Below are 27,796 nucleotides of genomic sequence, written 5' to 3'. Positions count from 1 at the left end.
TACCAAGTTGTGCGCATTTCAATTAACTCCAATTAGTATCAATGATGAGGTGTTAATTGCCAATTATTGACACCGATTAGGCATACACTTTAGGCACTTTATACAGAATGTGGGCCTTATTTCTTTTTCTTTCAAAACTGGTTTAAAAGCTAATCTAATCTAATCTTCGGTTTGTATACCGAGTCATCTCCCAATGGAGCTTGACTCGATTCACATATAATTAAGACTAGAGTACCCGGAGAAAGAAGCATGAGAGAAGTAAGAACTATAGTATTATCATTTTGTTGAGACTGTGGTTAAACCATTTAAAGATTGCGAGAACAACAAAGTATTCAGGATCTTACAAAATAATTGCAGTTGGCCTATAAGCCTAATGGAGTCAGGGAGTTCATTCCAGATCTCTACAAACTTGAAAACAATAGATTGACTAAGCTTCCCAGCAGATTTAATTCCCTTAAGAGAAGGGAAGAATAACTTATATCTTTGAATATTTCTCAGATGGCAAAGTCTAAAGGAATTCCAACCTAAGGGGACTAAAGGGTCAAATATTCCATAGAGAAGCTTAAAGATTATGCATGCACATTTGAACTGGATCCTAAAACAAACTGGGAGCCTGTGAAGCTTTCTCAACAGAGGGGATACATGATCATACTTTCGTTTCCCAAAGATGAGCTTAGCTGCAGTATTCTGTATTAACTGGAATCATTTTAGACTACCTTGCTTATTGCCCAGATAAACTGAGTTACAGTAATCTAACTGTGCAAGCACAGTGGATTGTACCAACACACTTGTTCTTGATAGAATAGTGATCTAACCTTCCTCAACATACGCAGACTAAAAAAACACTTTTTTGTCAATGAATTTATCTGTTCATGAAATGTAAGTGATGAGTCCAAGATGACACACATGACTCTAGATGAAAAATCTATGTGTAGTGAAATGCGTTCAATGTTACAGAGGAAGGGAGTTTTTCTAATCTTGGCCCAACCCAAAGCAATTTAGTTTTAGCAGCATTCAATTTCATTTGACTAGACAATGCCCACAGTTGAAGTTTAGAAATGCAGCTGTCTATACTAGAAACCAGGTTCTTAAGATCAGAGTCCACTTCTAATACAATAAAAATATCATCTGCGTAAGTAAATATAGACTCTACTGATGAAAGGCAAAAGTTTTTCAGAGAAGTCATATATCCATTAAACAAAATTGGCGACACAGGGAGCCTTGTGGCACCCCGCAGCTGGATTTCCATGAAGAGGATGTCTCACCCTCCAAATAAACCTCATAAGACCACAATGAAAGGAATTTACTAAACCAAATCAGTACCACTTGGTTTAAACCAATATCTGATAACATACGAATCAGAATATCATGATGGACGACATCAAACACAGCCAACAGATCAAATTGCAGCAATACTGCACATTTTTTGTGTGTCTGTAAATCTTGAATCTTTGAAATTAACGATAATAGGAGAGTCTCCATACTAAAATTTGGTCTAAACCCATGTTGAAATGGTAACAAAATAGAAAATTTCTTCAAGTAGTTGGAAAGTTGGCTAGAAATAATTGACTCCATCATTTTTGTCATAAGGGATATGTTTGCGATTGGGAAGTAATGAGAAGGAACTGTAGGGTCCAGATCGGCACTCTTTGATAATGGTGTCAAAGTTATGTTCCCCATACTAAATGAAAAGTAACAATTTTCAAGAAGATGATTTAATAATAAAGTCAGCCATATAATGGCTTGTGAAAGAATGTCCCCCAAAAGATATCTGAGACGTTTATAGGCACCCAGTCCCCTGCCTCACTTCATATTACTCCCCTGAGTCTTAAATGATATTTCAACAGAGCACTATTTGTACCCTGTTGCTGATCAGGTTACTGTAGGAGTGTGTTTTGACACAATTTACCAGTATGTAAACATTTTAAAGAAAACCTTCAGCCCCAGGACCTGATGCTTCTCTTGAGATTTTTACACCCAGGCTTGGATTACCTTTCTCTCTCTCCTGTCTTCCGAATCGCATCATGGGAGTAGTTGTTGCTATGTTGCCATTGTAGCATTCATTCCCACACCCCATCCCCAACCCAAGCTTGGAACATGTTCTCTGATGAAAAAGCAACTCCAGCTTTTCTGGAGCTGTGAATTCCTGAGTGTGCTGCAGCTCCAAAGCAGGAGGGACAAGATACTTGCAACTTCTCTCAGAACTGCCAAGGAGGCCCTATGAGAGTAGCAGTAATCCTTTCTGACCAATAGATGTCAGTGGAGGACAAAGACCTATAAATAATGGCTTTAGAACTCTGGAAACAACACATCTTATGATAGCTGATCCTTATTATTATTCACTGATAAGCTACAAGGACCACAAGGAGCTAATAAAAAAATGTTTTACTTACAAAAGCAAAATATAAACCCAAAATGTAAACAAAAGAAAAGCTTAGAATAGAAAGTTCCTTTGTCATATGTTCCTATATCAGATGGATTAACACAACAATGAATTATCACCTAAAACCCCAAAGTGATAATAGGTTTTAGAATAAAACAAAGGCATATATCCTTAATCTGATTATATCGGGTTGTATCTGTAGGCAGCTGGCAATGTAGATAGGTGGTTGATCCTGAGTGTTGATGATCTTGGTCCTTGTGATGTAGTGTTATTCTTGGAGTTCAGGATGAAAGTGCACAGTATATGAGAGCTGATCCGTGCCTTCCAGCTACATCTTTTAACCACAATCGTATCAGAAGTGTCCTTCAAGTCACAATAATATCTTGATATGTGATTGGTCTATGCTAGAGATACGGTAATCAGAAGAATGTCTGACATTTGACATTCCCTCAACTTTTGAGGCTCCACGCAGTCTGTTGCTGAATCAGTGAATTGTTTTTGCCAAATGTAACTTCATTCCTTCGACCAAGGGTTACCAGACATCCGGATTTACCTGGACATGCCCTCTTTTAGAGGGCATGTCTGAGTGGCTTTTCAAAACCCAGCACTTTGTCCTGGTTTTGAAAAGCTTCTTTTTGGGATCACATCGGGAGGGCATCCATGCATTCACGGATGCTCTCCCAATCAATGAGAACAGGTTCAGGGCTGTGATGTGATGTGGGTGGAACGGGGAAAGCCTGAGGGTGGTAACCCTACTTCAACATGGCCCAGATGTTTCTCTGGGTTTCAATGTCAGGGTCATGGCCACAAGTCTTTATTAGATGTAAGGCAGGTATGTCAGGATAAGTTTCTCAGTGCATTGTTGATGACATCACCAAGCCAGCATTGCAGATGGATGCAAGCTAACAATTTGTGATGCACTGGATATCGTGGCATGGGGGGGGGGGGTCTAACCCCCACAAATCAATCTTTAAGAGGGAGATTTTAAGCCATAACACCAGCTGACCACTTAGCTCAACTAGGCCCCAGGAGACATAAAGCATATCTTTTAAACTTACTTTTTTTCTTGATAGTAATATTCTTAGGAAAAAAAAAAGATGAGCATAATTCCAACTATACAAATTCACTCCCCCCTATGTATTATCCCTCCCCTTCCTCACAGCTCTCTTAAGATAGCCATGCGGATCCATGTACAAGGCTGTTTTCCTATCATTCAAACTATGAACCTTGAAATCAGTGAGTAGGTTTGAATTTGGAAGGGAACCCTCCCTGCCCCTAGTCTTAGGGGACAGAGGGCGATCACCCACCCTGGTTATTTTGTCCAGGTGACTCCTTGGAACCAACTGTTGTTTCTGCAGCTTCCTAAGGTTCTTTTCATTGTTAATGCAGCTCTATTTCCCAGCCAGGCACTTAACTATGGTACATCTACTGCAGGCTGCACTGGTTATATTCATTTGTGTTCCAGTTCTTTTTTATTGCCGCCTTGGTTACTTTGCTTCTTAGATACAGAGGCTTTTTATACAATATACTTGTTTATCTTACCTGTTAAAGCAAAGGTGACTAATAGCCCTGTTAAGAGTACAATGGTGGCATTAAAAAACGGCTCATAAACCAGTGGCTTTCAACCTTTGTTCTATTGTGATGTACCTGACAGACTGTGTTCAGGTGCGTGACATTGAACACTATAGTATGTGACTGAACAAAAAAAATCATTTAAAGTAATGGAAGTGAGCTTTAACTTTTCAATAGAATTTATATATTTTTTAAAATATTCTTTTATAACTGTTGTTGAAATTGGAGTTATTAATTTTTTTCTCAGAAATATTTTAATCTTTATTTCATTAATGCAAAATCTTGGACTTTTAGGTGTCATGATCACAGCTGCACATAGTTTTTCTATTTGTGGTGGAGTGATAGACAAATTCACACTAACCTTATTGCCTACATCAAGAATTGTTTAACCTGTTGATGCAGAACAGGGCTAGAATATTTCACCTTACAACTTACTGGGGGGGGGGGGGAAATCAAATTCTGGCATCGCCTCAGTAATAGCAAAATCCCTCCACTGATAAATGCTGTGATGCTCTTTCAGTAATTTATGTGGGGAGGTTAACTGCATGGGGTTAACTGAGCAGGAGACAGTAGAATAGACCCACACTACTTCCCAGTGGCATAGCAAGGGTGAGAGGTGCCCTTCCCCGCCATCTTCCCCATCCCCATCTGCTCCTTTCCTGCCCCCTCCTGCCATGTGTGCCCCTTCCCCTGTACCTTGTTAACTTTCCGTGCACGGGCAGCAACTCCAACCTGCTGCTCGCACCAGCATCGGCTCTTCCTTTGATGTCACTTCCTAGGCATGGGTCCAGGAAGTGATGTCAGAGGAAGAGTCAACGCTGGTGTGAACAGCAGATTGGGGTTGCTGTTTGTGCCCGGAATGTTTAATGAGGTATGGGTAAGGGGCACGCGTGTGCGGTAGTGGTGGTGGTGGTGGGGAAGGAATGGGGGGGAAGGAGGACAGGTGCCAGCATCCCCACAAAGATGGTTCCCAGGACAGACTGCTCCCTCCTTTTACTACGCCACTGCTACTGCCTCCTGTGCTAAAAGGCAGCTTTCAAGTTAAAAATTCCTGTTAGCTGCCTTACATGTGAGTTGGTGGGAGATGAGTGTCGTTGTTATATGGGCAGGTGGAGGTATGTCAGTTGGCGCACAGGTCATTACCATGTGCTAGCAGTCACCACTGCCAATAGTGCAGCTGAACTTACTTCTATCTGAAGAGGAAATCAGTAGTTGCAGTTGTGCTACTGGCAGAGTGGTAGTACAGCGCACTTTCAGAGGAGCTTCTGCATCCATTGGCATAATGAGGGTAGGAGGCACCCGGGGCAGTGGCGCCCCCCTCACCCTCTTCCTGACTCCCCCTGCTGTGTGCACCTGCCCCTTCCTTTCCCCAGTACCTGTTTTGCTTCCCTGGCGCAAGTAGCATCTCCGACTCGCTGCCCGCGCCGGTTCTCCCTCCAACATCAATTCCTAGTCATAGAACATGGAAGTAATGCCAGAGGGGAACGCCAAGGCTAGCACGAGCAGCAGGTTGGAGCTGTTGCATCGGCAAAGAGCTAGAGGTATGGTGGGGGGAGTGAAGGCGTGTGTGGCGGGGAAGGAGTGAGAAGGAGCTGGGGGTAGAGAGGAGGAAAGGTGTTGGCGCATGGGGTAGTCCCCCCTGCCTCCCCCTCCCTTACTATGCTACTGTCTGCACCACACACCTGACTCTCCTAATGTCAACCCCCAACCCCCTTGATCACATACCTGTCCTCCTGATGGAAACTCCAACACTCTCCATCACACATCTGACTCCCCAATGGACCCCAATCACATATCCAACCTCTTCCGATAAAAGGCCAACCCTTGATATCCAGCCTAACCCCTGTTCCACAATCCTCCAGAGCTCTCCCTGACCCTATCTCTCCTACCAGGAATTACCCAGATCAGAATTGATGGGCATTGTTCCTGGACAGCAGTAATCCTCATCTGCTGCCATTTGGGTCAGTGCTATTATCTAATATAGTGCTGATGACCTCTAGCAGTAGTTTCACATTACTAGCACAAGGGGTCATCCTTCCATAACTAGAAGTGAATTGTTGCCACTTGGGTACACTGTCCCACCAATGTTGACTCCCATATAAGTCTGGGGGGGGGAGTATTAGGGGTGGGGGGAGAATGGTGGTCTGCAGGGGGCAGGGATGGCGTTCAGGAGTTGGCCTTGTGTTAGAGTGGTTGGAGTTGAACATTGAGGGTATAATCAAGGGAGTTGAAGTTCACAGCGAGGAGAGGATCAGGGAGGTTAGGGTTGACAGAAAAAGAGATAGAATTGGTATTCAAGAGGTGTGCCATGGACTGTTAGCCCTACTCTGACTCGCAGCCTTATAACTTTTAAATGCACTGCCACTGCATACATGTCCAGGCAGCTAGAGAGCTGAGAGCCCACACTATTGACCAATGTATGTAGCATAGTACACCATATGTTATTGTGTCCCTGAACATTAAATGTAGGGCAGATTCTGGGCATGCCGGCTGCATGTAGCACAGAGGCTTTACACTTCCACACTTTAATTTTTATATTAAATATGCACTGAGGCATCGATTCTGCAAAATGTGCCTAACTTTAGGCGTGGTGTAGACATCTGATTTAAGTGGTTAATGAGCGATTTAAGGGTCTTAACAAGTGTGAATTGGGACTGAGATGGAGTTAGGCATTAGGTAGGTGTTCTCAGAATATAGACGCGAGGTAGACGCGAGTTTTTTGAAAAGTCGCATCCAAGTATGTAGACGTGGGTGTAATGTGAGCGTGGCTAAGGATAGGCACCAGATAGATGCTAGTTGGGCAGTAGACCATGTCTAAACATCATGGAAATTGTAGGCAAATGAAAAGTTGGTCTAAGTGTGGTTTATGCTTGATTTATGCTTGAGCTGAACGCGAATTTCTATGGGCGGAACATAGACGTGCTTTGGGCTTCCAAAATGATATCTTCTACGTTGACTTCAGGAATCTGTTTTTTCCTCTTTTTCCCCCTTCTAATAGATTTAATAAGCCACCATATCGATAGGGCACATCAATATAAACATATTGTATGCAAAATATAGTACTTTTCTGCCCAAACAGCAATATGATTTAATAATTACAGCACCTTGGCTTTCCTGCTTAAAAAGAACCCCTGTGCAAAGAAAGAACACAGACCTTAACATGCATTTTCCCTCATTGCGAAATGGAGCTGTGCAGGTTCACAAAGCTGACCACATTGTGAGATCATCAAGGAGCATCTGCAAGGTAGAAAGCCACAATTAAAAGATGTGCTGGGTGTTGAACTCACAACCTCTACAAGAACAGCACAGGATTTTAACACATTGAGCTACACTACCTTCCACACCAGTTTCTCTGACTTCCCTGTCATATCATAGCTTACTGACCTGCCTATGTATCATCTGCTTAGGAATGATATCACAGTCATCACAAAGAAAGCATTTCTGGCTTACCAAGTTAATGCATCTTGTCCATTTTCTCAAGCTCACCATTTCAAATTCCACCCTCACCTTCACTCATTTTAACAACTTCCTAAGCTCTCATAGGAGTGTATTCATGGTGGACTTTGCTGTTTTTCAACAGCATTGTGCAATTTGCAGGCACATTTATTTAGATCTTGCCATGGCTAGGGCATCCTAAGCTCTCATGGTAAGAAACCTCTCCACTGACTGAAAGAAGCCATTTGTGGCTCACCAAGTTAAAGCGCCTTATTGTATCTTCTCTATCCTCTCCAGTTCAAATTCCACCCTCCCCTTCACTTGTTTTAACAGCTCTCATGAGTAGTGGACTTTGCTGTTTTTCATCAGCATTCTGTAGTTTGCAGGCACAGGTGCATCAGATACATTCATCTGCTCTCAACTACAAGCCATTGTGGCAGGAATGTATTTCTTTTTATGCAATATCCGCACAGGGCAACAGGAATAAGTTTACTAAAACTTCAGAGGGCTTGGACAGGTGTTGAAGGAAGGTACATGTTTTGAGATGTATCCTAGAGACATTACTATTGGTAAATTCAGCTTGGCTTTAGAATTGCAGGTATTATTTCATGCCTGAGGAGTGTGTGTTGGGGTGGGAGAGAGGGTTTAGGATGAGAGAACAGGCTGCTTTAGACATCTGAGAATTGCTGCAGATCATTTTAAAGCTCAACCCAAATATGTTTAAGCAAAGGCATGGCCAAAGAGTTTGAAGGTTTACTGGTAGAAAAATGAATATAAAATATTTGCTAACCACACTCAAGACTTGAACCCCTGGCATGTGGAAGATAAAAGCAGTGCCTTAAGGCATAGAGCTATAGAGGGAACTTTGTTTAGAATATGATAACAGAGCCTCTACAAACTAAGCAGATGATAAATGGCTTCTTGTCAAAGCTTTGAGAAGTGAAGGAAATGATTAAAAGTCAGTACAGGTGTGTTTGCCCAAACCGCACATAAAGCACACCTAACCAGATTTGAAAGTTTTCTGGTGCGAAATCCTAACGGTGCCTATGATGTCAGATACTACGTAGGCGTGCTTAGTATAAAAAGGTCAGTGTTTTCTCTTTTAGGACTCCTATTCTATGTTATTGCTTATGCTGATTTCTGAGACCTTACCTTTCTTGATTATCTTTTAACCCTTTCTTTCCTATATCTGTCACAACTCTCTCCATTCCATAGGACCATTAGCAGCTATAGTAATTTGAAATTTTGATGGCTTTCTAACCTTTTTCATCTTTCCAGGTGAATATGCTGCAACTATGCAAGAAACTCCTTGCTAGCAGCTCAGATACCAAATCCAGGTGAGAATGATATATTGCTAGCTACTTAGGTGTCTTTATTAGATAAAAGCTCAGGCAGAACTGATTTCTTCTTTTGGACTCCCATTCTGTGTTATTGGTTATGGTGATTGTCCATTAATTTTTTGTCCCCTGGTATCTGCCACAACTCTCTCCATTCCACAGGTATGAGTTAGTGATGATAAAATTTGGTCTCAGGTGTGTTGGCTGAAAAACACCCATGCTGGTTGAAACTTTGGTGCCAGGAAAACGGATATGCAAGTTACATGAATATGTGGAACCTATAGCAGTGCTTTTTCTCATAGAACTAAAGGTAAATCTTTTTAGAGTCATAATTGTTAGGAATCCTTATTATAAAAAGGGAATAGTGTTTGTGCTTCTGTTCATTCTAGCTGTTATTTTGAGACTGTGCTGTGACATATTCTCCCACAACTTCTGCTTTTTATTTTTGCCACAGATGTCTTTCTAACGCATTAACAGTTAGCGTTTGCGTTGATTTAGCGCACCTTTGTAAAAGAGAGCCTAAAACTCACCAATTTACTGTTCTCTCAGAAAATCATCAATAACTACACCCATCTGAAGGAAAAAAGTGTGAAAAATGTTAGTATTGTGAAAATGTATATAATTCATCACAAGGGCAAACAAAGGTTGCAATACATCATTCTCACCTATTCTTTCTGTTTTGGTATTTGAGCTGCTGGCTCTTTGGCCAGGTGCAAGCTGTTGTTCAGAACCCAGTTTTAACAGTTCTGCTCTGGCCTCTGGGAAACACAAGGGGAGTCAGCCACTCTGGGAACCTGAAATCAGGAGATGTCACAACATCAGAGAGGCTTCAGACGCAGGCGCGGATCTCGCGAGGAGCTGCCACCTGCGGCTTTGAACGGAACGATCAACTGAGCTGGCCAGACATGCTGCTGCTCCACAAGGAAGAGAACGGAAGGGGAAGGGAAAGAGAAATGCTTCTGCTGCATAGGAAAGGGGGACCCTAGGGAAATGCTGCTGCTGCTGTACAGGGAAAGGGAGAGGGAGGGAAAGGGGAAGAGAAATGCTTCTGCTGCACAGGAAAGGGGGAAGGGAAATGCTGCTGCTTCTGTTGCTGCTGCACCCAATTGGGGAAAGAGAAGGAAGGAAGGAGAAGGAAGACAAGGGAGAGGAGAGGAACAAGAGAAGCCAAGTTCAAGGGAGGGAGGGAAGGAAAGGAGATATCAGACCATGGAGGGGGAGAGAGAGATGCCAGAGCATGGGGGAAGGGAAGGAGGTAGATGCCAGACCAGGGGAAAGGAAGGAAGGAGGGAGGGAGAGAAAGGAAGGAAAGAGATGCCAGACCATGGAAATAAGACGGAAGAAGAGAGAGATAGGAAGGGAAGGTAAGACATGGAAAATAGATTTTGAAAAGAAAGCAGAAAAATTGAACATTAAAGTTAATGCCAAAGATGGATGCAAGGCAGAAAGTGAAGACGGAGAGAAAAACAAAGCACAGTTGAAAGCACAGAAAAATAAAGTTACCAGACAACAAAGGTAGGGAAAATGATTTTATTTTCAATATAGTGATTGAAATGTGTCAGTTTTGAGAAAGAAAAGATATTAAACTTTAAATGTGAGGGCTGCAGAAAAAATAGAGTACTTGGAGGGCCGCAGAAAAAATAGTTAATGTCTTATTAAAGAAATGACAATTTTGCATAAGGTAAAACTCTTTATAGTTTATATATCTTTCCTTTTAACTGTTAAAGGAAAGTTTTATAAACTATAAAGAGTTTTACCTCATGCAAAATTGTCATTTCTTTAATAAGGCATTAACTATTTTTTCTGCGGCCCTCCAAGTACCTACAAATCCAAAATGCGGCCCCACAAAGGGTTTGAGTTTGTGACCACTGGTATAATCAAACCTGAATTACTATTCTTGTATAGCTCATTGTTAGCACAGCAGTTAGAATGAAGGTTGGCGTGTGAGCCTAGTGTGGGTTTGACGCCTTCATGTACTTCAGCTGACACAATACTCATTGTAATAAAAATTATAAGCTACAGACCAATCAAATCTAATTTTCATTTCAAACAGCACAACATTAGCAATACTAGAAGCAATCAATTCCAAAAGTGGAGTTTGCATTTGATAAAAACAGCAGTATTTGACTCCATGTCATATTTATTCAACCATACTTGAGATTCTGGCTTTTGGGAAAATAAAACCAGTCCTTTAAGCCATTGAGCTAACAGTCTTTTGTCTCAGCTAACTGTGATATGATAGTTAAGCAGATGATACCTTAGAAGATCACTAAGCTATGATATGACAGGGGAGTAAGAGAAACTGGAATGGAAAGTGTTATAGCTCAATGAGTAAAAGCTCTGTGCTTATCTTGCAGAGGTTGTAAGTTCAACTCACAGCCTGTCTTTTACTTATGGCATTGTACCTTGCAGGTGCACCTTGATGATCTCACAGTGAGGTCAGCATTGTGCAGCTGCATACCTCCCTTTGCAATGAACTAGAAGCCACATTCAGGTATTTTCTGTGTTTTATTCTGTTTTTAAGCTTTGCCAAATGAAGTTATGGGCTTTCCTTGCTTTGAAGAATGAGCTGATTGGAGCGAAGTCTAGTGAGAAAGGAGATGTTATTTGGAGTAGAGAATGACACGGTGAAAAAATTGGTCCCCGTCACCGCCCCGTCCCCGTCTCACCATCCCCGTCACCGCCCCGTCCCCGTCTCACCATCCCCGTCACCGCCCCGTCCCCGTCTCACCATCCTCTTCACCGCCCCGTCACCGCCACTGCCACCCCATTCACCGCCCCGTCACCGCCACTGCAATCCCATTCACTTTTCTTTATTTACGTATAAAGGAAACATTCTTTAAAACTTTAAAACTTAGTTAAATATTTGTTAATAACTATACAAAAACAAAACACGCAGAGAAAAAATTAATTAATATAAATTCCCTGACTTCCCTGCACTGTCCCCCCTTGAAGGTCTGTCCCCATCCTGAAAGCCTGATGCCCTCCCCCCCCGACTTCCGATACATCCCTCCCCCCGAAGGACCACCGACTCCCCAACAATATCGGGCCAGGAGGGAGCCCAAATCCTCCTGGCCACGGCGACCCCCTAACCCCTTCTAGGCATGGACCTTTTCTATTTGGACAAAAATTGACAGGTATAATTCTGCTCAGGCTTTGAGTTCTAATCAAGTAGGTCTCTAGAGGGTCCTCATTTGCAGTGGAGTAGGGTCAGAGCATTTTAAGCCACTGGACTGCACTTGAGAAATCAAGTGCCAGTTGATACAAGTTAGAATCAAATATTTGGCATTTTCTGAACTAACTAGACTGAAGCTGGTGTGTGACATTTTTCTTTTACATTGGTTTTTGTTTTTGTCTAAAGAATGATGATAGAAGGTGACAAGGTGCCTATGCCATAAATCTTAAAGGTGTTCCATGCACATGACCTGGATGATGAGTGGAATGGGCATAGATGGCAGTGTTACTTAAGGCTTTTGTTTATGCTTATAGATTTTATTTACGATTAATATGAACCACAATGGGTACAGCTTTTAACATTTTTGATTTGATTTTCTCATCTCTTTCAATGGTCTTGCCACTAAGAATCCTCCTGGCCACGGCGACCCCCTAACCCCACCCCGCACTACATTACGGGCAGGAGGGATCCCAGGCCCTCCTGCCCTCGACGCAAACCCCCCTCCCCCCAACGACCGCCCCCCCCAGCCGACCCGCGATCCCCCTGGCGACCCCCACGACCCCCCCACCCCCCTTCCCCGTACCTTTGGTAGTTGGCCGGACAGACGGGAGCCAAACCCGCCTGTCCGGCAGGCAGCCAACGAAGGAATGAGGCCGGATTGGCCCATCCATCCTAAAGCTCCGCCTACTGGTGGGGCCTAAGGCGCGTGGGCCAATCAGAATAGGCCCTGGAGCCTTAGGTCCCACCTGGGGGCGCGGCCTGAGGCACATGGTCGGGTTGGGCCCATGTGCCTCAGGCCGCGCCCCCAGGTGGGACCTAAGGCTCCAGGGCCTATTCTGATTGGCCCACGCGCCTTAGGCCCCACCAGTAGGCGGAGCTTTAGGATGGATGGGCCAATCCGGCCTCATTCCTTCGTTGGCTGCCTGCCGGACAGGCGGGTTTGGCTCCCGTCTGTCCGGCCAACTACCAAAGGTACGGGGAAGGGGGGTGGGGGGGTCGTGGGAGTCGCCAGGGGGATCGCGGGTCGGCTGGGGGGGCGGTCGGAGGTTCTTGGGGGGGGCGGTCGTTGGGGGGGAGGGGGGTTTGCGTCGAGGGCAGGAGGGCCTGGGATCCCTCCTGCCCGTAATGTAGTGCGGGGTGGGGTTAGGGGGTCGCCGTGGCCAGGAGGGTTTGGGCTCCCTTCTGGCCCGATATTGTCGGGAAGTCGGCGGTCCTTCGGGGTGGGGGTGCGAGTGGTCCTGCCGGGGGGGGGGGGGATGTATCGGACGTCGGGGAGTCGGCCGGGCAAGAGGGCTTGGGCTCCCTCTTGCTCCGATCGCGGGTGCGGGTGGGAGCGCGTGCGAGCGGTCGTTCGGGGTGGGGGTGCGAGCGGTCCTGCTGGGGGGGTGAATCGGGCGTCGGGCGGTAAATAGCGGTTCCTAGAAGGGGGTACATTGGCCCGCGGGGACAAACCTGTTCACCGTTTCCGCGGTCGGTGAATGGCCTTGTCCCCGTCACCGCAGCGACTGCTAGTTTTCTTCCCCGTTTTCGGCGGTGACCCGCGGCTTAAATGCGGTGGCCGCGGGTAAACCGTCACCGTGTCATTCTCTAATTTGGAGCTTGAAACCTAAAGCTGTGATTTTCATGTGCTGTAATTAGCTAATAACATTGCTTCTTTAGGCAGTTTTAAATTCAATATGCTTGTATGGATGTGTCCTGTTTATGTGCTGGCTGAATCACAAAACAAAATGCCTCAACTGTATTTAGAAGATCACTTTGGAAACATCCAAAATCTGCCTAAACCCCATTCAGAGAAACGTCTATCTAAAACCCAAACAAAGCTCAATGGATGAACTAGAAGGGTGCCTAAATATAATTTATCCTACTAATGTCTTTCTGAAGCCCAAACCACGTCTATCTAAAGCTCAACCAATGCTCAGCTATTCTTTACACTGCTTCAAGGAGCTCATTTAACAATTGCTATACAATTTCCTATGTAGCAAAGAGGTTAAACTTACACCCTTCTACACATGTTTGTAGTTCAACTCCCAGTCAGTCAGTACCTCTCACTGGAAATGAAATATTATAAATATCCTTTTAAAGATTGCATACAGTGTTACTTTTTTTTGTTTTATTTTGTTTAAAGTTTACAATCCTGACATAATGAAGAAAAAGAATATGACAGGGCAGTAAGATCAAGCTTGTGTTGTCTCCTGGCATCTATCCTAGCAGAATTAACTGCCTACACGGAACAGTATAATCAAACCTGAATTGCTATTCTTGTATGGCTTGTTGTCTAGCACAGCGGATTAGAATGAAGGTTAGTGTGTTAGCCTGTCACATTTTTTCAAGATTCACTCTGATGTTCCCAGTTCAAGTCCCACTGAAAATAATATATTATAAATATCCTTTTAAAGATGGTATATATAAGATGGTGTTTATATTATGTTAAAGCTTACAATCCTGAAATAATATAACAGAATCGGTAAAAAACACATTTTTACATATAACTAAATACATTGTAAGAATGTCCACCTGACGTCTGAAGTGAAAAAAAAATATTTTTGGAGACGCGTATCTAACGCCTATCTCACGTCTAAGTAACGCAGAGCACGAGTTGCACTCCACGAACGTCTAAACCACGCCTAAAGTTAGGCGCAGTTTGCAGAATCGAGGCCTGAGTGTGTAACTTACCATCCTTTAGTAAAAGGGCCCCTTGGTGAGATAACACAAAATCCTGCATATAAGCTACTCAGAACCTATGTAGCAAACCTTCCATTCCGTAACAGCACCAACTCTCAGCACACAAATAGCATCAACTGTACTTTTAAAAAGGCAAAACGGCAGCAATTGAACACCCACACATCTATTGGAAAAGCTAAACAAGTCAGACCGCTATAGATCACATTAGCAGAATCCTTCACAAATGGAATCTAGACCAGTCCTCACCCATTACACCAAAATGAACCAAAAATTAGAAATGTAAATCCTGAGAAGTCATAATCTCTTTGAATAGTACAACACAGGAACAAGAAAAATGAAATCCATTCCTATTGCGCAAAATACAAAAATGTCTGAAATGCAAATTCTCAAAACTGATAGTTTTCCAGCTGCAAAAATTAATAATATAATCTTTATACTACTGTTAGGTGAATAGTTTATTTTTCTAACTGGGGTGGTCCCAGACTCTTTGCAGCCTTTTCTTCGTTTGTCCACTACTTAGCTTTTCAAGCCCGCTCTCACCTCCTCTTCAGCTCTTCTATTTTCATTTTCTATCATCCCTGCACAGACCCTCTCCTTTCCTCTTTCTTAGTTTAGTTTAATAAAATCTTGATATACTGCCCCTCAGGGAAATCAGAGCAGTGTACAATAAAAACATCAATCATAGAAACGTACGAGGAGGTGCTGAAAAGTTCTCATCCCAACCAGCCAACTTCCTAAATTCAGAGCATTATTTTGCCACTGTAGCTGAAAAGAGTGTTATCTTATTTCGTTAAATGCCAATTTGCATAAACGAAATGTTATGTTTTGACTTTGTTTCAGATCATTGCTTAAACCATATCCACATCTTTCTTTTCTTGGTTGGGCTGAGAACTTTTCATTACCCCCTCGTAAAGGAAATCCAATCAAATTCAGCAAAAGGGACAGCACAGCTTTAAAAGGAAGTTAAGATTCTAAAGTCGTTCCAGGTTTTACAACCAAAGTGGGATGTTAGGAAATAAGAAAGGGAAAGACCTGGGAAAAAAATTGCAACTTGAGTAAGGCCTAAAAACCAGGGGTATGATTGTTTTCAGATAGGAGAACATTCCAAAGCAAGAAAACAATATAAAAAAAAGGGAAGTGGTGTGTGGACTCCAAGTGAGAGCAGTGTACAGGAGGAAGTTTTAGCCAGTTAGAAGAAATAGAGCGCAAAGCTCTCACGGAAGTTTAAGGAGAATTGATAGCTGCTAAATAAGTGGGTCTCCCAGAAAACAAAACCTTAAAGGCTAATGTGAGGATCTTAAAATGGAAAGAAAAGGGTACTGGGAGCCATTTGATGTTGAGGAAGCAGAGGGTGATATGATGTGATCTGTGTGCATGTGTAGGTGACCAAATGCAGTCTTTGGTCTTTGGGAGGCCTGAATAAATAATATTACAATTGTCCAGACAAGAGAAAACTAGAGTGGATAGTAAGGTGGCACAAGTGGTTTGATTCAGATATCCTTTTCCCAGGACCTGCATGTCCTTCATAGTTTTATACTATCTTTCCATTCTATTCCATTCTAACCCATCCCATCCCATCCCACTATCGTTCCATCCCACATCATCTTTCTATGCTTTATCTCAAGTACTGCAGCTAATCTAACACACCCTTTCAAATATCCCCACTGCTATGCAATCTCTGAATACTAGTGTTGTCCAATTCAGGAAAAAAAAATTTGATTCGATTTGATTCAGCCTATTGAATTGATTTTTCGATTCAATTTGATTTTCCTGCCCAAGTGGATGTTTTTTCAAATATCCTGGTAGGTTTATTTTATAGCCTCTTCACCCCTTTTATAGCCTCTTCACCCACTTTGCCCTCTCCTGGCACTGTGGTGTAAACAAAATAAACAAACAAAAAACACTTTTCCTCTCTCTCTTAAATCCTAGCTCACATTCGTGGTCTAACACCATAAAATAGAAAATAAAATTATTTTTTCTACCTTTTGTTGTCTGATCATTATTCAGATCTTATCAGTCCTAGGCTCCGGTTGTCTTCTGATAACTTGCTTGCCAGGGTCTCCTTCTTTCTTCTTTCTCCATGCTAACCATCTATCTTCTGTCTCTGTCCTCCCCTTTCATTTCCCTTCCCTCCCCTGGAGGTCTGGTATCTTTCCTTTTTTTCATCTCCATCCACAGATCCACCTTCTCTGAATGAACCTTTCATCCTTCATCTCTTTCTCCTTTCCCACCACCCCAGGATCCACAATCTCTCTCTTTGTTTTCCAAGCTATCCTCCTATCCAGTATCTCTATCCCCCCTCCACACCATCCCTTGTGTCTAACTTCTCTCCCTTTTTGTTCCTTCCCTCCCTAAATCCCATTGTCCACCATCTATCTCCCTCTCCTGTTTTTAGATCCTTATTTCTTCTATCCTTCCCCCCATCTCCCCTCTCCATGATCTCCCCCAAGTCCATCTCCCCCCTCCACCAAGTTAATTTCTCCCATCTATCTTCTCCCCATCTCTCCTCCAGTCCACCAACTCCCCATCTCACCTCTCCCTCCATCTACCTTTTTTTAATTTTTTTTTATGGCACTCCTAAGCCCCCACCACCACCACACCCCCGCACCTTTCCCAAAGAGAGTCCGGAAGAGCTCTGCCAGTGGCGGTAGCGATCCACTCCTGCCACTACTCCTAGCGTCTTCTCTCCACTGCATCCTACCCTCAGTGAAAAGTGAATGTTTCCGCTTGGGCGGCCGAATGGAGAGAAGACGCCCAGAGTAGCATCAGGATAGTGAACTGAATTCGCTACCGCCGCTTTTGCCTGGTCAGGAAGGAGAGGAAAAAGCCTTGCTTGCGGGAAAAAGAGAGCCGTGCTGCCCCGATCTGCACCAGAGATCCGTTCGGGCTTCCCCTCTGCCACCGGAGTCCTTGCTTTGATGCAACTTCCGGTTTTGCAAAAAAAAAAAAAAAAAAAATACAAGAATAAATCCAAAGAAAAAAGTACATATGTTTCACCAAAGCAGGCTGCAGTGGGGGTTATAATCTGTTGGGAATGATCTCATTTACACAAAAACTTGTAGTGATTCTAAAAACTGGCACTGGGTATATTTTTGGTTGTTTGACTAATGCATCAGTTTGTAGAAGTACCACAATATTTTATGTAATTAGAATAAATTTCCAACCGATTGTGACCCCTGATGCAACCTGCTTTAGCAAAATGTGGCCACTTTGAGATATCTTATCAATAAACCTATGGACTTTTTTTTTTTTCCCAGCGATCATAACTACAGAGGAAGGAGCAGTGTGAAGCATTTCTAACTTAGGTTGGTCATAACAGTGACCTTGGTGGAAGCATGGTTAGGTTCAGAATGCAGTGATGCTGATTGCTGATTAGAGGAAGAGGAAAAGCAGATCTGAAATGGGAGTGGGGAGAAGCAGAATTAGGGAGCAGGTATGAGGTCTTCAAGTAGTAATTTATCCCCTCTGCCAGAATTAAAATCCACGCTATGAATTCGTAAAAGAGGGGGTTGGTTGCAGTTCCACCAATATAACATGAGGCATCTGGGTCCCATGATTTAAGTAGCTGCAGTGTGAGACAGTTTCTCATTACGATCGTGACCTGAGTGCTGATCAGAGCTGTGGAAATTGAACACTGAAATACAATTGGACTAAACTGGAGCCCAGCCTAAATTTCACTCTGCCTTGTTATGCTTCAGACTTTTAATTGCTTACTCCACCTTTAATAAGGTGACAAGCAGGTTAATTGTGTTTTGCTTCACCAGTTAGCTGGGGCAGGTCAAGAGAGCTTAATCTTTGAGAAACGTGGTTTTGGTTTATTGTGAGCTGTGATGTGTAGAGGTTCTGGAAAACAAACCCCCAAAGGCCATTTTATCCAGTTCAGATGTGGGAAGGCCATCTACACATTCCAAATTCATTATTTTTTTCTTTACTTTTAACTTGTTCACCTGCCGCAGTAATAATCTGGTTGATTAATTTGCAGTCTTTTCAAAATTCTGCTGTATCAGCTGTAAATACGAATGCAACGCACAAACTCTTCAAAGTGTTATTTTCTCCTCTGAGAGAAATCAGTGCTTGTATTATTTTCCCATCATTAGTGCACTTATGTTCCTCTTTTCATTTTGTTAACCACATTTTGAACGAGATAATTTTCTTTTCCCTTCTCTTTAAGGGCTACAGAGATAGATTGTATGATCTACTTCCTTTGTGCTGCCTTAACTGCATCTTTATATACAATACAGTATTCAATATCCTGGTTGTAGAGTTATAATTAAAATGAATGTATTTTTCCATGCCTCCTGTAGATTATTTACAAACTCAGACAGAAGGTGAGCTCCTAATACTGAGTCCACAGCAGTCAACAAATTTAAAGTTTCAAGTTTGCCTTTTATTTGATACTAGTCTTTAAGCCCGTTACATTAACAGGTACTAGAATAGATGTGTGTGTCTGTATTTCTTTCTCTCTCCTTGGCCGCTTTCTGTCTCTCTCTTTCCTTGGCTGTCCATCACCACCCCTTGCCTGTTCCCCCTGTCCAGCAGTAGCCCTTCTCGCTTCCTTTTACCTCCCCCTCTGTTCATCAGCACCTCTTCCTTGCTCCCCCTGTCCAGCAACAGCCCTTCTCCCTTCATTTTACGTCTCCCCTGTCCAGCAGCACCTCTTCCCTGCTCCCGCTGTCCAGCAGTAGGCTTTCTCCCTTCCTATTACCTCCCCCCCTGTCCAGCAGCACCTCTTCCTTGCTCCCCCTGTCCAGCAGTAGGCCTCCCTTCCTGTTACTCCCCCCTGTCCAGCAGTACCTCTTCCTTGCTCCCCCTGTCCAGCAGTACTCCTCCCTTCCTGTTACCTCCCTCCCTGTCCAGCAGCACCTCTTCCTTGCTCTCCCTGTTCAGCAGTAGACCTCCCCTCCTGTCCAGCAGCACCTCTTCCCTGCTCCCCCTGTCCAGCAACACCCCTTACCTGCTTCCCCTGTCCAGTATCCGGCTTCCTGGTCGAAAGTGTCTGCCCTCCTCTTCAAAGCAGCCTACTGAGTTTCATGGCCATCTGTAGCAAACCTTGCAGGCCACTCTGCACGTCGGTAGCACGTTCCTTCGGACGCGATATCTAAATGCTGATTTTTGCAAAATATGAATAGGGTTTCTAAGGGAACCACCTTTGTGTCCTCAGTCTTGTGTAAATCATCTTTAATATTCTATAAGTTATTTCAAGGAAAGGCAAGGAACGAAACAAAAAAGCAATCCAACTGGTCTGCAGTGAAAAGCAATCAGAACAAAGAAAAACTGCAGACAAGAGTACAAGATGCAGGCTAAGTTTATTAAAACAAATTTATGTTGCGGTTAGGGCTCCTTTTACGAAGCCTCGTTAGCGGCTTTAGCGCATATGACTTTTTATCACGCGCTAACCCCCATGCTAGCCAAAAAACTACCGCCTGCTCAAGAGGAGGCGATAGTGGCTAGCGCGGCCGGCAAATTAGCACGTGGTATTAAGTACATTAAACCGCTAACATGGCTTCGTAAAAGGAGCCCTTACTGTCACCATTGCTACAGCAATACCCTGCACGGAGTTACCACTTCGGTGATTTATTTAGCTTTTTTACACAGGCCTAAGTTTATTTTAGTTGCGGTTTCACTCGATACCTTTCAAATTAGGGACCCCTGATTAAGGCGTGTTAACTGAAACAAGGACCGTGTCGGGTCCCCTGGTTTGTAAAAAGGTGGTGACACTAACCGCAACATAAATTTGTTTTAACAAACTTTGCCTGCATCTTGTACTCTTGTCTGCAGTTTTTCTATGTTCTGATTTCAAGAAAAGGCATTATAAGCTGTAAGGAATCCATATAATGAATAAAGATAGGCCAGTTCAAATTGCTGGTCTGCAACACATCAACTAGTGATCTCTCTAATTCTGATGCCAAATGGACTCTTTACTCCACTTAAACTGCTTGCTTCTAAATTTTACTTTGTAGGATGATAGGTCAGACTCATTATAAACTGTAGTCATGCGTTCATGACTCCTTTGGCATTTTCCTTTCTTTTGTGAGACCTATTGTCACTGAACGGTGCTCCAAATCAAGCAGTTTCTTACATGATTCACACCAGGACTCTCCTGACATCCTGTCTCTTGGATTGTTAAACTCACTCTGAGCCACTACTGTGCATGAGTATCCTTGAGACATCAAACGTTATAGTGAAAGATGTATATCAACTAAAAGTTTGAACAAGTTACTACAACAAGTTGATAGTGATAGATAAATCTAAGTGGAGGAAAAGATCTCAGATTCACCACTTAGGGAACATATGTGTTTTCTCCCTGTAATACTGTAGTGTTGGGTTTCTTTCATAGATCAAAAAACCTCCACTTATTTATTGTTTTTATATATTTTTTATATTCTTATTTATTTAAATTATTTTTTTATGAGATGAAACTTCTAACATTGACCACTAAATAATGGCTTAATAATATGCAGAAAAAAAAATCACTTATCTGCATTTGAAGAAGCAGGATTAAAGTGCTCGAGTGCTCCAATAAAAGTGCTGAGTGCCATAGCTGAAAAATATTGCACAAAAGAGAAAATAAAGTGCAAATGCTAGCTAATATTGCACAATTAAATGCTGCTGATAATTATCAAACATGCGAGAAAAGCACTTATCTGCAATTGAAGAAGAAGACTGGAGTGCTTGCTTGTAAACAACTCAAACATGATAAAGTACAAAATGCTATGTATTCACTGAGCTGACGAGAAATGGACTCAAAACAGCACTCATGTAGCACCGCATTCACACTGCTCACTGCTTACTGCTAAAAGGGCTTCATCAGGAAACGAGTGTTTATCTGGGATGGATCCGTTCTATTCACCTTGAAACATGTCACAAAATGCATAGACTTCTTTCAACAAGCTTGCTACTTTCTTTCATACTCAGGTAGATAAATTATTGAATGCCCCCTCCTCATGTATGGACAAAGTGCAAAGAAGGACTACCAAATGTTGCTGCAAAAGTTCTATAAGATGAGATGTGGGGACTTAAATATGCATACTCTAGAGAAGAGGAGGGTAGAAGGACATGCTAGAGGTTTATGAAAACCTCAAAAGGTATAAATGCACAGAATTAAACTTTTTCATGGGAAAGAACATTCTAGAAGATGACATTTGAGGTTCAGAAGGGTAGGTTTTCCATTCACAACTGAAAATATTTTCTCAAAAAAGAGTGGCAGATAATGCCACCTAGATAAATACTGGAAACAAAAATGCAACCAAACTCAAGAAGATATTTAGCTGAGAAGGAATCAAAAGAAGCCAGAGATAAAACTAAACTAAACTAAACCTTAAGTTTGTATACCGCATCATCTCCACAATCGTAGAGCTCTGCACGGTTTACAGGAAATGGTGTAGAGAAGGAACTCCAATGAGGGTAACAGGACAGTAAAGAGAAAGTTTACAGGGACTTAGTATAGCAAAGAGGAGGACACATTACATTTTTGAGAATAGCCAGGTTTTCAGATGTTTTTGGAACTATGGTTTCTAGAATTGCACCAGGAAAAAAATTGGCCAGACTAAATTTGCTACATGATTCTTATCTGCTGTCATGTTTTATGATTGTGTTAGTTTTTATGATCTCTCCCTGTGATTCCTGAATAATTTTTAGGAGATTTTACTTGGCTATTATTCTGACCAACAGGCTTTTGGTATTTATTAACTAAGGCCCTCTTTTACTAAGGTGCGCTAACCGATTAGCACACGCGCGCGTTAATCAATTAGCGCACCTTAGTAAAACAGAGGGGTAAGTGGAAAGGAGAAGATAAAAGGTCTGAATAATGTACAGGCCAACATTTTGAGCCCACTAAAATTTATTATTCACAATTCATATTTTTAAGATCCCTCACAGTGACTGAAAGATTCAGATTCAAAGGAGGTTTCTAAATTAATAGAATAAAAATTATTTAGTCTTTTAGATTACAGCATCACCATTCTAAGATGCATCAGTGAGTTATATGAATAGTGCTATTGTATAACCTCTGTAGTTTTAAAGAACTTACCAAAGAAGACGTCCTTGGTTGACTCTGAAAACTAATAGTAAACCATTCTTTTTCAGAAGAAATCTTATACAGAATGTTATTGAATTTTCTATTACCATTTTATTGAAGCTACAAGATTTCACAGAGTAATTTTGCCTTCTGTCCATAGCCCCCTGAATGTCCGCAGAGTAAATGATCAATTGATGCAGCTGGAGCGAGCCTTTATTGATCCACTGGGGATAGCAGGTGACGCTACTGTCAGGTAAAATTAATTCACTATCACATCTAGGAAATTGATGGAGATAATAGGATTACTTTAAGGTCATGCTTTATAGGGGGGGTCCAGGCAGAAAACTTTCATTTTATGTTGTTTCCTATGTCATTTCTGGGAATGTTCCTTTTTTTTGAGGGAGGAGTCATTTATGTAATACTCTTCCTTTAGATCTGATTATTACAGAAATCTCAGAAGGGACTAAACTATATTTTGTCAGCAGCCTTGGAAGAAACCTTGTCAGCAAGATTTTGAGGGGACCTTGGAATGAACAGGGGGATAGGATGACTACTCTGTATTTTTTTATTTGATTGTCTTGGTTGTGATAGTGTCTGTTGTTTTATTGTCCTTTGATACTCAACTTTTGGAAGTCAATATGGGGAAAGATTAACACCATACTGGAATCATCAATTCCATTGACATATGAAGTAGTCATATGTGGAACATTATTGCATATTAAGCCTCCCATGGACCGCTATAAATGATGCATTTTCCTAATTATGACTGGGATAGCTATGCAGATGGTAACTCGCAATTGGAAAAATCATGATTGCCTCAATTTTCCTTTTTGGTGGGTGAATTTATGCTCCAGCTATAGTTATGAAAAAATGAATGCTGACATGTTGGGGCATAGTAATTTATTTAAAATGGTTTGGGGCACATTGACATCTTTTATTATTTCACTATAGTTGTCCTTTGTTTATAATTTAATTTTTGTTTATTTTCATACACATCCAGGGAAGGGTGAGAGGGTGGAAGGGGGAGGCTATTTCTATTTCTATCCTGATTTTAGCCCTTTGAGTATATACATCCAGGGTGGGTGGGAGGAGGGTGGGATGACATTACTATTTTAAATAGGGAAAGGTTATTGAAAGAATCTATGTTTTTGTGTTTTTATTGATTAGTCATTGGGGATGGGTGGGATAAAATGGTTAGTCATATATATTTGTATAATGAATGTGCTTTTATTGACTTATTATATGGATACATATTTGTGTTTTGCAATTTTGATGTTTAGAAAATCAATAAAGAATTAAATAAAAATAATATATATATATATATATATATATATATTTCTAAAAAAAAACCCCAAAAAGTACTTTTAGGGCTCCTTTTACTAAGGTGCGTTAGCGTTTTTAGCGCACACTGCAGATTAGCATGCGCTGCCCCCCGCGGTACGCATAAAAACTAACGCCAGCTCAATGGTGACGTTAGCGTCTAGCACGCGCAAACTAAAACCGCTAGTGCAGCTTAGTAAAAGGAGCCCTTAGTGTTGTTAATACAATTATATTGTGTGCATATATGAAAAATGAATGGAAAAAATGGTGTTACAATTAGTACTATTATGGGGCGGGGCCTGGGGCGGAGATTGAGTGGAGATGGGCATGACTTAGCCCAGTGTTCTTCAACTGCCAGTCCGTGGACCGGTACCGGTCCACAAAATAATTATTTTATGTCCGCCGGTCCATAGGTGTCAAAAGGTTGAAGAACACTGGTCTTAGGAACTGAGACACCACTCCTCTATCCATCTCCAGGTGGGTCCGCCTACATGCAGATATAATAATAATTACATATTGTTTTTGTGATTAATCACTATGTTTTAATTATGTTCAATTTGTAACAATGAAAATATATCCTGCATATCAGATATTTACATTACGAATCATAACAGTAGCAAAATTACAGTTATGAAGTAGCAATGAAAATAATTTTATGGTTGGCACACACCCTCAATCATTAGCATGCCACATGGCCCCAGACCCCCAATAGACAGCTGACCTCCCTATAGAAAGCCAGCTTCCCCTGCCCTTCCCCAACCAAAAATGCTTCCTCCTACCACCCATAGTCCCTTCTCAGGCCTACCTTAGAAGCCCTGGTAGTCTAGTATCTACTCAGGTAACAACAATCCCATCACTGCTGCCCATTACTGCTCTGCATTCAAAATGGCAACTGGAACCTCCCATGGCAATCCCCAGTCGCTCCTGCCTATGCCAGTTCCAATCTTAAAATGGTTGTAGGTAGATCCAGTAGTTCAGAAAGTCATGAGGAGCATATTGCAAACCCAAACTTATTAAAGTCTGACATTGCCTTGACCCTGTACTGACAATTATTGTTCCTGTTTTCATAATCATATTTTTTAAAAATAACTCCACCTATCATTTGCTGACATTGTTAGGGTGTGTGGTAGTTCATTAGTATATTTCCAATAAACTATCATCGGTACTGGCAGTTTAGAAATATTCATTAGACGAAATGATATGAGCAATACAATCTTCCTGGCTCTGGCTATGACTATATTGTTGCTGATTATTCAAGCAGAAGAAATGCATTATAAATCTTATCTCATAGTCCATTGCATTTTTAAAGCTATTCTGTGGCGTTGTTGAGCCTTGGAGGATCTTGCACTGTCAAAGAAGAAAAGCTGTAACAGAAATGTGTTGCAAGGGATGGATCAGCATTGCTTATTCTACAAAACTACTTAAAGCAATAATAATTAATTGTAAAGGTATTTTCAGAGTACTGGAAGATCTTTAGGCCTCAGATATCACCATTGCAAAGAACTCATTTGAGTTCAAGGTACAGAGACACTAAACCAGTTTTTATTTACCTTTTTTTTGACAAGAAAAGACAGATTTTTTTCAGAATGTACACTTTTTTAGGTGTTCACTATTTCAGTTTTGAGGCTAGAACGCATAGCCCTGATTGTAATTTCTCCCTATTAAGGACAGCTATTTAATCTACACCCAGATGTTGCCCAAGGCACTATGGGATTAGATTTCTAAAGCACCTCTATGAGCCTGAGGTCAACTGTGGGATTTTGGCTAGCTAGATTTAAGCTTGTAATTGCCATGATTAGTTTTGGCTGATATGCACTGTCTAAAATTTTGTTCTAGTCTAATGTTTATCCACAGAACTGCCTATTTTCTAGTTTTTCAGTTATTAATTTGTTTTATCCCTTTTATATTTAATCCCATTATCAGTATAATTGTATAAAGGAATACCTAAATTTAGGTGCTGGGAAAGCACTTATTTGAAGCCTGTTCTATAAGAAAAAAAAGTGGGCACCTACTTTACTTTATAGCAGTGTCTTGCAAACTTTGTCGAGAAGCAGCACATTAAACATAGTGGCCATGGCTCGAAGCATCCAGAAGTGCGCGAAAGTGCTACAGATGGACAGACTGGATGGGCCATTTGGCATTTATCTGCTGTCATGATTCTATATGTATGCTCTGCCCTTGCTGTGCCCATTTTCCACCCATGTGACACCTACCTGCCAAGTATGCCACATCCAAAGTACTAAGCCAGAAAGTGGCAATTTTTGCATATATTTGTCCATTTTGATGTACACATGCATATTGTACATGGATGTATATTCTTGGCACCTAATATTAGACAGCTCCTTATATAATTACCCTCATGCTGCATTTTCTATGATAAAGGATCATGGATTTGATATACTGCCTTTCTGTGGGTACAACCAAGGCATAAAATATCATAGACCAAAACAGAACTTCATTAGGTCTAGGTTACTCATAGCCAGATAACTTAATCTTGCTTATCCCATTTGTATCAAGCCCTTGGGTCCTGTTTTGGTAGACCCTTGGACCTTGTGGCCTCTTTTTATAGATAAATGAAGAAGGTAAAATTAGGTCTTACCTGATCATTTTCTTTCCCTTAGTCACAGCAGACAAATTCAGATGGATGGGTTATGTCCATCTACCAGCAGGTGGAGATAGAAAGCACTAAAATGCACGATAGATATAGGATGGCAAGCTCCCTGGCACTTCAGTATTACTCTTACCAAAGCATAAGAAAGATCCTCAACTAGCTGAATCCTCAACTTCCTCCTCTCCCAAATGCTTCACTTAAAGCAAAAATAGTCCTTTGAAACCAACTTTACTGCAGTCAACTTATATGGAATTTTCCTAAGACAAAACATATCACAACACAAGAACCACAACTACCAACAAGCTGTACTGAGGTGATTAGGGAGGGACCCTGGATTCATCTGTAACTAAGGCAAAGAAAATTATCAGGTAAGTCCCAATTTTACCTTCTCTGCCGCAGGGATCACCACCACCCCAAACGCAGCATCCCCACACTCTGCCACATCCACTCTTTAATGCTTAGAAAAGGTGTGCAATGATGATCAAGAGGCTGCCTGGCAAATCTATTTCAAAGAAAACAAGTGCAACTCCGCCCAGGATGTTGCATGTGCCCTGGTAGAGTGCACACACAATGTACACAGAGCGGATTTACCCTCCAAAAGATATGCAGAAAAAATTGCCTCCCAAATCCACCTCATGATGGAGGCCTTCGAGGCTGCCATCACATAAGATGGTCCCCCCCCAAATAGTACAAGTGATCTGAGTGGTGAAACTCATTTGTAGCATACAGATATTTCAAAAACCTGTGCACATCTAAAAGCCATAGTTGACTGAAGTCTGCCAGATAATCATCCTCACACAACGATGGAAGAAACATCAGATGATTCAGATGAAAGATAGACATGATCTTAGGCATAAAGGAGGGCACCGCATAAAGAGTCACTCCAGCCTCTGAAAAACTAAGAAATGGATCTCTACAAGAAAGAGCCTGAACCTCCAAAACACATCTTGTGGAGGAAATTGCCACTAAGAATACAGCCTTCAAAGCGATATCCTCAATTGTAGCAGCACAAAGGGGTCTGAATGGAGCCTTCTGAAGCTCCCAAAGGACCAAATTCAGACTCCATTTTAGGCACAGAGAACGCACCAAAGGATGCAAGTGACCAACCACCTTGAGGGATCTTACTACATCTGGATGCGCCACAAGAGAGCCATTCTGCAGCCGTCCCCAGAAACAGGCCAACACTATTACCTGAACCTTGAGTAAACTCAGGGGCAGACCCATGACACAACCATCCTGAAGAAATGCCAAAATCTGCACCAAT

The 27,796-nt window shown here is 42.0% G+C and overlaps 1 protein-coding gene across 2 annotated transcripts in view; it reads left to right on the top strand.

Annotated features, from left to right (window-relative positions):
* LOC117363922 (putative N-acetylated-alpha-linked acidic dipeptidase) overlaps positions 1–27,796 on the top strand; it is a 294,479-nt gene that overhangs the window by 233,652 nt on the left and 33,031 nt on the right. For both annotated transcript variants that reach the window (XM_033952501.1, XM_033952500.1), the window contains exon 17: positions 22,762–22,854. In XM_033952501.1, coding sequence (XP_033808392.1) covers positions 22,762–22,854 — 93 coding nt within the window. The remainder of the gene's footprint in view (positions 1–22,761; positions 22,855–27,796) is intronic.

Source organism: Geotrypetes seraphini, chromosome 7 (genome assembly GCF_902459505.1).
Source record: "Geotrypetes seraphini chromosome 7, aGeoSer1.1, whole genome shotgun sequence".
In the NCBI taxonomy this organism is placed as follows: Eukaryota; Metazoa; Chordata; class Amphibia; order Gymnophiona; family Dermophiidae; genus Geotrypetes; species Geotrypetes seraphini.
This window is presented reverse-complemented; position numbering and strand designations above follow the sequence as displayed.